Source organism: Ascaphus truei, chromosome 9, assembly GCF_040206685.1.
Source record: "Ascaphus truei isolate aAscTru1 chromosome 9, aAscTru1.hap1, whole genome shotgun sequence".
NCBI classification, from domain to species: Eukaryota; Metazoa; Chordata; class Amphibia; order Anura; family Ascaphidae; genus Ascaphus; species Ascaphus truei.
In genome coordinates, this window is record NC_134491.1 from 31,065,302 (window position 1) to 31,079,226 (window position 13,925).

The 13,925-nt window shown below is 44.8% G+C and overlaps 1 protein-coding gene across 5 annotated transcripts in view; it reads left to right on the forward strand.

The window, feature by feature from the left end:
- PAPLN (papilin, proteoglycan like sulfated glycoprotein) overlaps positions 1–13,925 on the forward strand; it is a 93,696-nt gene that overhangs the window by 23,786 nt on the left and 55,985 nt on the right. For 4 of the 5 annotated variants that reach the window (XM_075614268.1, XM_075614269.1, XM_075614265.1 and 1 more), the window contains 3 exons: positions 7,506–7,716; positions 8,320–8,375; positions 11,548–11,663. In XM_075614268.1, coding sequence (XP_075470383.1) covers positions 8,325–8,375; positions 11,548–11,663 — 167 coding nt within the window. In that variant the 5' untranslated portion in view covers positions 7,506–7,716; positions 8,320–8,324. Of the gene's footprint in view, positions 1–7,505; positions 7,717–7,781; positions 7,804–8,319; positions 8,376–11,547; positions 11,664–13,925 lie in introns of those variants that run through there. The other variant, XM_075614266.1, reaches the window with a different exon arrangement.

Below are 13,925 nucleotides of genomic sequence, written 5' to 3' on the forward strand. Positions count from 1 at the left end.
ACCAGTTTTTGCGAAAGACGTCATTTTATTTCATACATTAACGTTTCTGGTGTATTAATGCACCTTCACCAGGTACTAGAAAGTGTGCGTGAACACAGAGGTTTATATGTACACCAACCCCAAACAGAATTACTGTATCTATGCAGAAGTAGATGCTGCAAGGCCTGAACACCCAGCTATTCCATACAATGTAAGATGGGCATTTCCCTTTCTTTTATCTAAAAGCTGTTTGCAATGCCTAGTACATAAGCTCAATAGTGTTGATTGAACGTGTTGCTCAGTTTTTCACATAAAATGGTATACCAATCGAATAATAATTTTTTATTCTCCTGAGTAAGAGTTTCATTATAACGCAACAGTACAATCATACGAATTACAAATCGGATTATATTTCCATACAGTAAAACAACACGTTTCGTAGGTACAAACGGTCCCATATATAAACCAAAAATATTGTACAATTAAAAATGCAGCCAGTGTCCTTAAAATAAAGTAAATATACTATACTGAAAAAAATAAAATAATGGTTGAAGGTTAATCGGGTGCAAAATCTATCAAAATATTGAGTAAGTTTAAAAAAAATATTATAAGTATATGACTTTTTACCTGTTTCATAAGGCAGAGGAGCATGACCCAATAGTCTAAGGCCTTGTCCGGGGTGGCGCTGAGCAGGCGGGCGCGCTCACGCTGGCCGCAATGAAACACATTGCGGCAATGTGTGTGGCCAGCGTGAGCAACGCCTCCGCATGCGCGGCGCTTACCTGCTTTCCAGGCAAGCAAATATGAATCTTCCCCTCGCTCGTGCGTCAGGTGAGCGGTTCGCCCAGTGAGGGTGAGCCAGCTCCGTAACGTTTTGGCCACGCCCCGGCCACGCCCCCGACCACCCCCCTTCCCGTGCGCGCACCTAGTTGGCCACGAATCGCCTGGTTGAGCAGGGCGCAGCTCCCCACGCACTCCCTGCCTGCCCGCAGCAATAGGCCTCGGCCAGGGTGGCACTGGGCGGGCGCGCTCACGCTGGCTGCTATGAAACACATTAAGGCAATGTATGTGGCCAGCGTGGGCAAGCTCCTGCGCATGGTCGGCGCTTAGATGCTTGCAAAGCAAGCAAGTTGGGTTTTGCCGCTCGCAAGCGCGTCACGTGAGCGGTTAGTAATGAGGGCGAACTAGCTCCATGACATCGTGGCCGCGCCCCCCCGCCGGCCACGAATCGCAGGGCCCAGCGCAGGAGCGCCACCGTGCCCGCACCCTGCCTGGCTGCAGCCTTAGAATAATATCTCCTTAAGGGTTTTTAAATACCAGCTGGAATTCGTTCAACCTATTACCTAAAAGTGGATGACAAACCAGCATGAACCCCTACTTCTCACACAGCTGTCTAATGATGGGAAGCGGGGCCACGTCAACCCTATGACAGCTCAGACCACGAAACTTGTGTCAAGATAAATGTGAAAGCGTAGGAACATTACGTGGTGTGCAGCTAAGCAATGCGATATACTGTGCCTCGGAAAGTAATTGTACACAAGTTGAATGTGAATACAATAAAGAGATTTGTGAAGAAAACAGATCTACAATCTAAAGAGATGATACCACGCTGACTCCTAGGCAGAGAGTCTCGCTGTTTTGGTCGGCGTACCAGCCCGTGATGTTCAGTTTTTATACGTTTTAATGCATGGTTTGTGATTTTTTTTTTCTTCTATTTGTAAGATATTATTTTTTTTTCCAAATATAAATATATTTATATACAGTATGATAACTTAGTAGGTTGATTATTTTTTTTCTTTTGACGTGTCTTAAAAAAGCAGCAAAACATTCAATATCCTACGCGTGTGTTTTCTTTTTATAAATCAGTTCTGTAGTATTAGATACCTGCCACATTAAATCAAAATTCAACTATTATTGCCAGTTTTAATATAACGAGCCTCCTCTGGTTGCTATAACCTCTTCAGCAGTGCAAAATCTTTGGCAACTAATTATCACAAACGGGAAAGTGTTGCAGTGTTCCCAGCAGGAGACTGTGGCTAAGCTGCAAGCTGTAACAATAAACATTGTTACCTTAGTAATATAAGGTTACATTGTACAGTAGCTGCTGAGCTAGACTAAGTGAAGGATTGATTCAGGAGCAGCGATTACGTGAATCCAGAGTAGGCGAATGGATCGATGGGCAGCTTAGAGAATTTAGTTTTTATTAAAGTAATTAAATACTGCATATTTATAATAAAGAAAAAGAAAAGTGCTGCTCTGAATGCCGCTTTATAATTTCCATAGTATTGCACAGTGCCAATGGGGGAATGCCACTTGGATAATGTCATTTATTTTTGCTTTTTGCCCTTTTTTATATACACGTTTATTTTATGTATACCGAGATGTTGGGTTTATAGTTAAGATTTTTATTACTGTATTCCACTACCGTGGCTGATAGCCTGTTCCATACCGTGCATCCACTTTACTGCAGCGTCAGAGCATGAACTAGTGTTGTACAACCTCTAGCATTGCTCTCTGTCAAAAATGTTTCCATTCTAAGTAATGTCTTTAAGGTAACGAGGTCTGAGATCCAGTTTTACCGCTTGATACCTGTCACCCCTCTTGCGTACATAGCATACTGTGGAAGGGTTTACATTGGGTGGAGGACATTGGTTTCTAATTGCGAGAGCATCTCAGTGGTAGAGAGAGTTGCTTAGTTGTGTAATACTTTGCGTACTTCTGAGGACCTTCATAGTAGTGTTCAATTACTTACAGGTGACTGCCGCAAAGACTTGGGTCACAGCAACAATAACACGTGGATGTAGAATTCATCATTGACCGCTCTGGTGGGTTATGAAGGGATACTGCCATTGATTTTTATGTGGAAACTGTGGCTATCCTGCATTATACCAGCATATGTTGTTATATTGGGGAGCAATATCCCGTGCTAGGTGGTAAAGGGAAAACAGCCTTTGCATGCAGGATGTAAAACAAATACATTTGCTGTTGGGCAAATAACATACTCAGTATTTACTGCTGCTACTGCACCCCTGGGGGCACGCTAAATCATGTACCTGCTTCTTGGAATATGTGTGTGTGTGTGTGTGTGTGTGTGTGTGTGTGTGTGTGTGTGTATACAACTGTATGCTCATCTGCATGTCTTAGGCAGGTCTGCAACCCCGCCTTTCACCATTATCACCCAGCACACAGCACTTCCACTGCAGCAAGGGATTCTGGGAAATGACATGCAAATGAGCACACAGTGCCACTTTTTGCTTCAAAAACCATTTTTAACATGGTTCCCTATTTATATATATCCCCAAGCAGCATCTTTACTAGTATTTAATGTTTTGTTTCATCATCTCAGATAAGTAAAAACAATCTCCCATTTATTCTTTATGTCATTACTCCTAACTTTGCAACCTCAGGAATTGCAAAACATGTTGTTTACAGTATTACTATCTGATAAAACAATGTGTCCGTGATGTAAGAGCTGCTTTGATCAGGGCACAGTTATAAAACAGATCTTTGTAAAATCCCTTGCTAGAAATCTATGGCCCATATTTAGTAAGCAGCGCTATTTCACAAGACCACTTCTTGCACTGGAAGACGCCTACTGCCCGTGTAAGTCAATATCTCATAAGGTGTCTTCCGTCACTTTGTACATATGGGCCTATATCTTATATGGTGCTTTCTGTGTGTAATTCTGATGCACAATAACATCCACAGCGATTCCTTCTGTCTCATACATTTTGTTATTGCTTTTTAATTTCACAGGGGGGGGGGGGGAGGCGCAGAAGGGGGGAGGGGGCGGGTTCCACATCTTTACAGCATTGGAAGTACAGATATACAGAGACATTTACAGCCGGGTATCAGCACCGAGACAAACCCAAGCAATTGTGAGAGCTGGCCAGATCCATCACCAGGCTCCTCCTGATCTCCTACTGTCTTTGTACGTTCTCCCCACCAATTAGATTGTAAGCTCCTCGGGGCAGGGACTCCTTTTCTACAATATTACATTTATGTCTGAAGCACTTAGTCCCATGATCTGTTATTTGTACAATTTGTAATTTATATAATTGTCACGTGTATTACTGCTGTGAAGCGCTGTGTACATTAATGGCGCTATATAAATAGACATGCATACATACATCTCAGACATACTCCTGCCCGACCCGAGGGATTGATCGATGAGTGACCCTCAGACTTTTTTAAGGGGGAGGAAAGCAGGGGGCAGGATGAGACCCCACTCCAGCTCAATATGGGGGTCAACAACCGTAATCATCCTGAGCCATGATTCCCTCTTTCAAAGGGCTTTCACTTAACTTGTAAGGTAACCGGGGCACATTGCAATACTGCTGGGATTCAGTGTGAAACTCCCACTTCCAAAGCTGCTTCATCTGCTTGTATATTCTATTGTTTCTTCTCTCTTTTTAATATGAGAAAATGGTGTCGTCTGTATTGTATATCATGGTCTTCTCCCCCCACCCCCCATGCTGCACAAGCCATCAGCCCCCCTCCCCGTGCTGCACAGGCCATCAGCCCCCCCCCCATGCTACACAGGCCATCAGCCCCCCTCCCCGTGCTGCACAGGCCATCAGCCCCCCTCCCCGTGCTGCACAGGCCATCAGCCCCCCTCCCCGTGCTGCACAGGCCATCAGCTCCCCTCCCTGTGCTGCACAGGCCATCAGCCCCCCTCCCCGTGCTGCACAGGCCATCAGCTCCCCTCCCCGTGCTGCACAGGCCATCAGCTCCCCTCCCCGTGCTGCACAGGCCATCAGCCCCCCTCCCCGTGCTGCACAGGCCATCAGCTCCCCTCCCCGTGCTGCACAGGCCATCAGCCCCCACTCCCGTGCTGCACAGGCCATCAGCTCCCCTCCCCGTGCTGCACAGGCCATCAGCTCCCCTCCCCGTGCTGCACAGGCCATCAGCCCCCTCCCCGTGCTGCACAGGCCATCAGCCCCCCTCCCCGTGCTGCACAAGCCATCAGCTCCCCTCCCCGTGCTGCACAGGCCATCAGCCCCCCTCCCTGTGCTGCACAGGCCATCAGCTCCCCTCCCCGTGCTGCACAGGCCATCAGCTCCCCTCCCCTTGCTGCACAAGCCATCAGCCCCCCTCCCCGTGCTGCACAAGCCATCAGCCCCCTCCCCGTGCTGCACAAGCTTTCTCCCATCATCTATTCTTAGCACCTAATTAACCAAGGTAGATAATATATATTCAAGTGATTACAGTGGGGGCAAAACTGGGAATAAGGGAATTACAGCTGAAAAAGATGAAGGGCATACTTTATGAGGGATGCAGTAACAAAGAATTCACTTGTTGCACGACACAGAATAAAACAGTGTTTACTGAATACAATTAAAACTTCACTGTGTACAAATCTGAACAGTAATTAAAAATAATAGTAGGGTGGGTGGTAATGCTACAAATCACGATCGATAAACCGTCAAGCCCAAGATAGCAAGTAAACAGAGCAGAAGTCCTACTCCAAGCCGGAGAGTGGAATAATACACTGAATAGCTGTGTAGCAATACCACAATACGGGGCTAGTGAGCTGTGCGGGTGTGCAAATAAATAACCTGCCCGGTCCAGTTTTCAGGATATCTCTGGTTCAGCGCAGGTTGCTCGGTTATAATATTGGCTCACCTGTGCTGAAGCAACGACATCCTAAAAACCTATTTGTGGCCCTTGAGGACTGGAGTTGGCCGCCCCTGGTTTAGTACTTGTACAACCCACTAAATTAATAATCCTGAGACACCACACACACACACACACACACACACACACATGCGCCAATTGGCCTATCAGGGGGGAGGGATGTGCCGTCTTATTCACTTAGATTGTTCCTTAGCAACCCTGTAACAGCTGAAACTTTGACGGAAAGCTATCTAAGCCGTCGAGTGTATGTATGTATGTATGTATGTATGTATGTATGTATGTAAAGGTATCAGTACCGTGTTAGCCGAGCTTCAATAATCAAAAAATAAATAGATGATACCGTTCTGTGGCTAACGAAATGCTTTTATTTGTGCGAGCTTTCGAGATACACTGATCTCTTCTACGAGCACAGATAACATTCCAAGAGACACTGTTTTTAAGTATACCCTTTGCTTGCTTCATTCATTGTAACATCGCAGGAAGAAGAGATCAGTGTATCTCGAAAGCTCGCACAAATAAAAGCATTTCGTTAGCCACAGAACGGTATCATCTATTTATTTTTTTATAATATATATATATATATATATATCTATCAGAAATAGCTGTGTTAGTCCAGTTGCTAGGTCATTAACACCTGTCACTCTCCCTCTGCACCCCCAGTGTTTCCTGGGTGAGTGAGAGGTCGCTCAGCCTATCACAGAGAGGGATGGATGTGCAGTCTTATTGGCTGTCCCTGGGTGAGTGACAGGCTGAGCGGTCTATGACAGAGGAATGTGCAGACATCCTTAGACAAATATATACATAGATACTTGTTACCATGTATTTTGCTTTTGTTGCTGTATAGTAATGGACCAATTAATAAACCAATGAAAGACTGCTGCACTAATTACAAAGTTTCTGTTTTGATAGCAGATTGTTCTTTATTTGAAATGTCTGCGGAAAAGGTGGGGGGATACAGAAAATAAAGGGGTATCATCTTACTTTTAATTTACAGACATTTGTATACATACGTATGTAACACATTTAATGGTGTAGACATGAATGACAGCATTCTAATACATCACAATACAAAATATCAAATAAGACAGACAAAGGAGAAAATAAATCTTAATTTCATTTATATTTTCCACACTTTGAAGGTTACATAATATACAGTAAATCCAATCTCTTGGTGGAATACAGAATGCCTTATCATGTTTGTTTTTTAATCAGTCGCTGCCCCCCATTATTTTTAACATCACATTTTCTGCTGAATGGAAGACTCCTGGTTCATTTTACAATAGTGAATGCTATTCGGATGAAAAACAGTAGTAGTGGTAATGAATCTGTTTTAAGCAAGATCAGGGAAAGCAGAGAGGAACTGAGCCTTTAATTAGAAGGAAACCTTTTTTTATTAACACTGCTACCCCTAAAAATTGCTTGTGATATTGCTCGGCCCTCCTGATTAAAGACGCCGATCATATTCTGGGGCATGTTACTGAAATGGTATATGCTGCACTTTTACATTTCCCATACAGCTCCTCTCCCTGGGGTTCCTTCTCTTTAGAGATGCATCAATGTAAGCACTGACATACGATATTCAAACCAAGAGCCCTTTACCACATTAGGGTCATTCATGTAGTAAGTAGTGGAGCATCGTTGGGTAGACTTAGGACTCGGTATAACTGCTTGGGTGCTCTAATTATGGAAGAGAAGCTATTACGGCCTGGACATACTCTGTGTTGATTTAGGTTACAAAACGACTGTCTTCACAATGAGCCAATGTAGAGATTAACATGCTGTTTAATGCTTTTGCTGTCAGAAGGGGCATCATTTAGGGGTTAAGATGTTGTGCTCCCCTCGTTTCTAGGGTGACTTAAGAACTGAGAGCATCATTCTTTCTTCCTTAGGCTCAAGAACCCTCTGAGTGAAACAAACATCTGAGTCCTGGGACGCGCGCCAGTTGGGTGAAGCCCTTGCTAGTGTGTGAGAGAATAAAGCAGACAGTATCCAGTCAGCAATGTTCTTGACGCGGGCAGGCCTGTGAGACTGGGTCTGTGCACGGAGCATAGCATGAAACGGCCTGCCGGTCTGCATTCTGGCGTGCACTTGGAGCCAAAGGCAAGCGTCTGGGAAGAGCAGGGAACTCGCACGTACATGTTCGCTGGATTTCACTCTCTGGAAACAAATACTTTTTGTTCAGTGTTTGTAAGCACTGTTTGCTAGTGACATCATATATCTGAAGTATATATGTATACACACACACACAAACACACACACACACACACTTGTAACAAGTCCTTCTGTACAAAAGCTTTCTGATCTACTGTATGTTTCTCATGTTTATCCTTATCGTTCATGTGTCCTGAAAATATATAAATGTATGCAGCCAGTACACTGTGTTTAAGGCTGTTTAGGGTCTAGCTTTTTCTGTTCATCTCTCTGGGGTATCTGTGTGTTTTTGGGAGGTATCGGTTTGTATGTCTCTGTCTGGGTGTATCTGTGTGCATCTCTCTCCTGGGTTTGGGGGGGTTAGTTAATGCTTCTACTTGGGGAGCAAGACAGCATCATACAGTGTACTTATGTACTTAGCCCTAAATGAATTTTGGACTGGATTTCTACATCAGAGGCAGGTTGGCATAGCTGTGATTTATACATGTACACTGGAGTATTTCTGCCACTACTGTACCCACCATGCACTTATTGAGTCTGCTTCTTTTGTAGGTAAAATGAAGATTCCTTTGCTACTGGTCACTTTGGTGCTGGAGTCTGTATCCTCTGTAAGTATAAAACCGTTCTTCTGGCGTCCTGTCCCAGTAGCAGCTGCAGTTACATAACTCGCACTCGGTGCTTTCATTATCTTAATTGTGCATTTTCTTCACAGGATCCTAAAACCTTCTAATAACTAATGCATTTTCATAAATAAAAGTTCCCTGTAATACTAAAAGCAAGGAAAACCAAGTGCTTAGCTCTGGCTCGCTGACCGGTATAATGTACAGCTCCTTTGCCGCCCCAACTTTAGCATTTCATTCTACATTCTGCTATTTTCCAAAACCCAGTGACAAGTCCCTTTATCCCTTAGACTTTCAGGTACCAAAAGAGATTGGAAGTATAGTACTTCCAAGGCATCATGGTTTCTTTCTACATATTTACTAGCAGCACTGGACAAGAATAAAGTGTGATCTCAATTGGGTCTGAATGTTTAGCACTACGGCCCATTTTTACAAAGTAGTCTTCAGCTGGAAGAAGCCCAATGACCTGAATTGGCGGTGACGTGTCTCCCAAGGTCAGACGGTGTCTTACGGTAGAAGACTGCTGGGTAAATATGACCCTATATGTTATAGACACGAAACGAGCATTCCTTTAAGAATCACTATTTACTGGAAATTCAACTCTCACTGTGTCATCGAAAACACTTGAGCCACGTTTACTAAGCTGTGCTCTGCTATAAGACCTCTTCAGCGCCAGAATACACCTTCAAGTGCACTGTAAGGTGTCAGAGCCGGAAGGTGTCTAATGACATCACAGTCGGTTGCTTCTTATAGTACAAGTTAGACATTTTTTCAGTATGCTCCTAAATTTAGTTATCTATTAATCTGGATGCAAAGCCAGGAATGACTAAGCCTCTTCTTGGTAATCAAACATCACTACATTTGGTTTTATTTCCTTAGAACCAGGCCTGCAAGTTTGATCACTTTAGCCCTTAATCGGGCAACGGTTCCTATCCTTTCTTTTACACACTGCACCCCCTGCTAGAAAATATTTGTTTCACAAACCCCCAATTAGTAAATATTATTGCTAACAAAACCGTTTGACCGATCCCAGTCATTATAGGGTCTTGAGCTTGTAGGGGGAACACACGTGTAATAAGGACCCAAACACAGCATGGATAAGAACAGGTGGAGCGTCCAAGGTCACACCCCCACAATGCCTTGCTGCTGTGGATGTAAAGCATCATGGGGCGTGATTTTAGAAGCTCCTGCTGTAATTGACCGCTATGCCATCCATGCTGAAGTGCGTTTGGGGCTGTTACTAGGTTGCCAAGCTCAGAAACCCACTATACTGCCATTTCTCCATTTACCTTAAAACCTTTGTATATTTGCTTCTTATGTTCTAATGCTTTACACTTAAGTGTTATGCCAAACATTTTTCAATTGCTCTGCTGTATTCCCTCATGGCCTCCGGTGTTGACTTCCTTCAGTGTAATTTTCATTTTTTCATGAAGCTGTTTAATTGTCTGATTGTTAGATTTGCTGCCAAGCATTAGATCATTTTGCCAGTGGATACAATGTGCATATTCCCACAAATGTTTTTATTGCATGTATTCATCTCCGGAGGTGTGTCTGTTGTTCATGATCTGGGATCAGTGCTTAGCATTCCTTTTAGATCTTGTCAAAAAGTATAGATAGCATTAACAATCATGTTTTTAATGCTACTGAATCGCTACCATCCCTGATCTCTGCTTACACCCCTTTGTCCGAGCTCTGATTTCTAACAGGACTGTGCAATAGGGTGAATGTGAGAATACAGCAGAGTGGCCAACTCCAGTCCTCAATCAGTGGCATGCTTCAGCTCAGGAGGCTCAATTAGGGCACTGATTGAGCCACCTGTGATGAATCAGGGATATCCTTAAAACCTGACCTGTTGGTCGCCCTGGAGGATTGCAGTTGACCACCCTTGGAATAGAGCATTAATTCCCCCAAATATATTATTGTCTACTTCTGCGATTCCGAACCCTACGCCGTGACCCTCAGGCAAATGTGTAATACAAATTCTGAAACAATAAAAAACATAGAGAGTATGGAAGGACAAGGTCAAGGGCAACCACCCTCGTTTTTAACCCTTTATCTATCAGAGGGGTCTTCAGTGCATTGCAGCCCCATCTGTCAGCAAGGAGTTTGAGATTAAGCATTATTCACCAAAGCGCACACATGACTGCTGTTGCATATTAAAGAAATCCTGGCCAGATGTAATTCATTTTTTGATGAGAATCTTTGTATCACAATAAGAATGAAAAATAGGACACAGTCAACGAATAGAAAGCCGTAGTTTCCTGCCCCGGGGATCCACTGCCCCAGTGATCCGCTGCCCCAGTGATCCTACAGCTCTCTTTCGCTGTCCGGAGTCAGGGTGATGCAGTTGATATTGTTTTTCATGGGCAGGAATTTAGGGGTCAAAACTGAGGATCTTGGGAGCTCGGTAAAGATGAAAATAGCACGTTTCAGAATATATAGAGAGAAAGTGCATAGCTTGCTGCTTTGAACTGGAGCCAGTGGATGACTGCACAGAAAAGTCATTTTATAGCCTGACTAATTAAAATTCTTCTAAACCCCGTTTAGTGCTAATGTGACGATCTTTGATGTGGGTGAACAAGGTTCGAATACCAATGTCAGCACTTCTTTTAACCTTGGGCAAGTCACTTTATTTCCCCGTGCCTCCGGCATCAAAGAAAATTAGACTGTCAGCTCTTCAGGGCAGGGGCTTGTTGTGCAAATATTGAAAGTGCTGTAGAAAAGTAAGGACATCGTCTCCATCTATATATGTCATCTTCCACTCTGCTGTTGTAATATACACGAAGACGCTAAAGGTACGAGAGCTCTATTCACACGTTTCCATCCATGAACGCCTTCGCTCTGGGGCGCTCAACTCCAGTCCTGATGACCTCTCCAACAGGTCAGGCTTTGAGGATATCCCTGCTTCAGTACAGCTGGCTCAATCAGTGGCTCAGAGCCACCTTTGCTGCAGCAGGAATATCTTAAAAACCTGACCTGTTGGAGGGGTCTTCAGAACTGGAGTTGAGAACCCCAGCAGTAGTGGATACATTAAGCAGTGTACCGCAATCTACGACAAGTCGGTGTCCAGTGTAACATTTCTTCGTATGCTCGCTGTGGATATGGATCCGTGGTTGTTCCTATATGTAGAATAACTACAAAAAGATGCCATTTTTCTCAGGGTCGGAAGACAAAACGACAAAATGATCTCTGGGACAACTGGGGTGAGTGGGGCGAGTGCAGCCGTTCCTGCGATGGAGGCGTAAGTGTCAGAGAGCGACTGTGCTACTCCGGCAGGTAAGTGACCATTTTTACAGCAGAATCTGTAAGTGTGTCTCTTGTTCCTCAAAATCCTTTTCATTTTAGACAGATTTAGCACATGGTTTAAGCCGTTTTACCTGCCCCAAACCGCATATTCTTTTAATCGAACAAATAGTTTTGTTTTTTTAGCATGTGCCGCGTTGCGTGAAGTCTGCAAAATTGTTGTACCTGTCTGTTCTCAGGAGGCCTTAGCCTCCGCCTCTGGGAGCCTGGGGTGAGCTCTTTCTCCTTGCGTGCAGCGCCTCCACCTATGAGGGATCCCAGCGTTAGCGGGATAACCCCTCACAGGAACTGATACACAGTAATGAGTAATACACCACACAAAGTAGTGTGTACAGTAAACCTTCGTTTCATACAAACACATAACAACTGTACCCACAGTATGAACCCAGTGAACCAACACTTGGTGGTTCCCCCAAAGTACTGAGGGTGCTTTGGCACCAAAACTCCTGGTGTTCTGATCCAGCACGTCCCACCCAATTGTGAGGTAGCGCTACCCTCTGTGGATGTAGGTGCACGTTGGGTACCTGCCTGGGTACTCCAGTAAGTTACTGTATAATGAACTGAAGGTTCAGAGTTTCAACCAATAGGAGCGGGAGAGGGTAAATGAGGCAAAGGATAGGTACAATAGATACAGTACGAGGGCAATCTGGACATATGCTACAACATGCTCATGTGAGTATCTCTTTCCAGAAAGTATTCTGAATTAACACATACTGCGTCACTTTGTTAATCATCCCCCCCCCACAATACCCACACACACACACAATCACCCCCCCACAATACCCACACACACACAATCACCCCCCCCCCCCAAAATACCCCCCCACACACACACACACACACAATCACCCCCCCCCCCCCCGGTCCCCCACCATAACACACTTTTACCTTGGGGGGAGGGAGGAGGGGAAGGCCTCTGGTGTTGCACCGGACCCATGCCCTGACAGACCATTCAGGGACAGTCCCGTATATATGTGACGTCTGGCAATCCCACTTCTGTACGATTCTTTAGGCATATCCTTATTTGACTACAGTAATATTTTCCACAGGAAAACAACTTCAATGAGAGCCCCTAAGGCGAACTTCCCTAATAGCATTGTTATTACATTCATATGCTTGCTGCTAAGCGCTTGTAATTGTTCCTTTGTGTGTGCCAGTTGTGACTTGGAGATGTGTCCTGATTGCTGTAGATACATCTATTTGTGTAAAGCAAAGTTTATCCTAGATTTAGAAAGACAAAGCTCCCCATAATAATGACTCTGATGTATGAGACAGATCTGCCCCCTGCTGCAGGTATAGCCCCTCCCTACGTGTAACCTATAGGTGACGTCTTCCCTTAGACCAGCGGTGCGCAAACACCATGCGCCCCCCTTACATGCTGTCTCCTCGGTCGCGCCCCCCCTCGCCTCTAATAAGTCAAATGACGCTGCGGGGTCATGTGATGTCACGTCTCCAAGGTAATGGGCGTCATTTGACACCACGTTGCCATGGAGACACGTGGACAAGAAGCCGGTAAGTAAATTTACAGAGGCCTCGCGCTCTTAGCGCGGGGCCTCTGTAACCGCCGTGCGGCCTGCGCCCCCCAATAAAGGTTTGTGCCCCCCAGTTTGCGCACCGCTGCCTTAGACCAAAGTGATCTAATGTCACAGGCATGAGTATGAAGTTTAATGATTGGGAGACTGCCACTGAATAAAATATTTTTTTTTACGTGGCAGCAGCATAATGTAAAGATATACTGGGGAAGAACTATAGTTACCATAATTACCAAATAATATAATTCAATGAACCTGAAGAAATTTCAATCTTACAATTTTTTTACACAAGAAGCAAATACGTGAAAAAAATACGTATTTTAAGTTTGAGTCTTCCTTGACGTTCCACACAAAAAAAGCTTGTTTTACCCGCTACATGGAACAGTCCTTACAATGCATTTCTGTTTATATGGAGTTGTATTTGTTATTCATATCTTCATAAATAAGATTTGGTCCCAGGGTGGTATTTTTTTTTTTAAACACAAATAAAAAAATTAACTTTTTTTGAGCTCGGACTCCCGCAGTGGGAGACGCCGTGTTCCCCCCGCAGTGGGAGACGCCGCGTTCCCCGGAGTGGGAGACGCCGCGTTCCCCGGAGTGGGAGACGCCGTGTTCCCCCGCAGTGGGAGACGCCGCGTGTCCCCCCTGGAGTGGGAGACGCCGCGTGTCCCCCCGGAGTGGGAGACGCCGCGTGTTCCCCCGC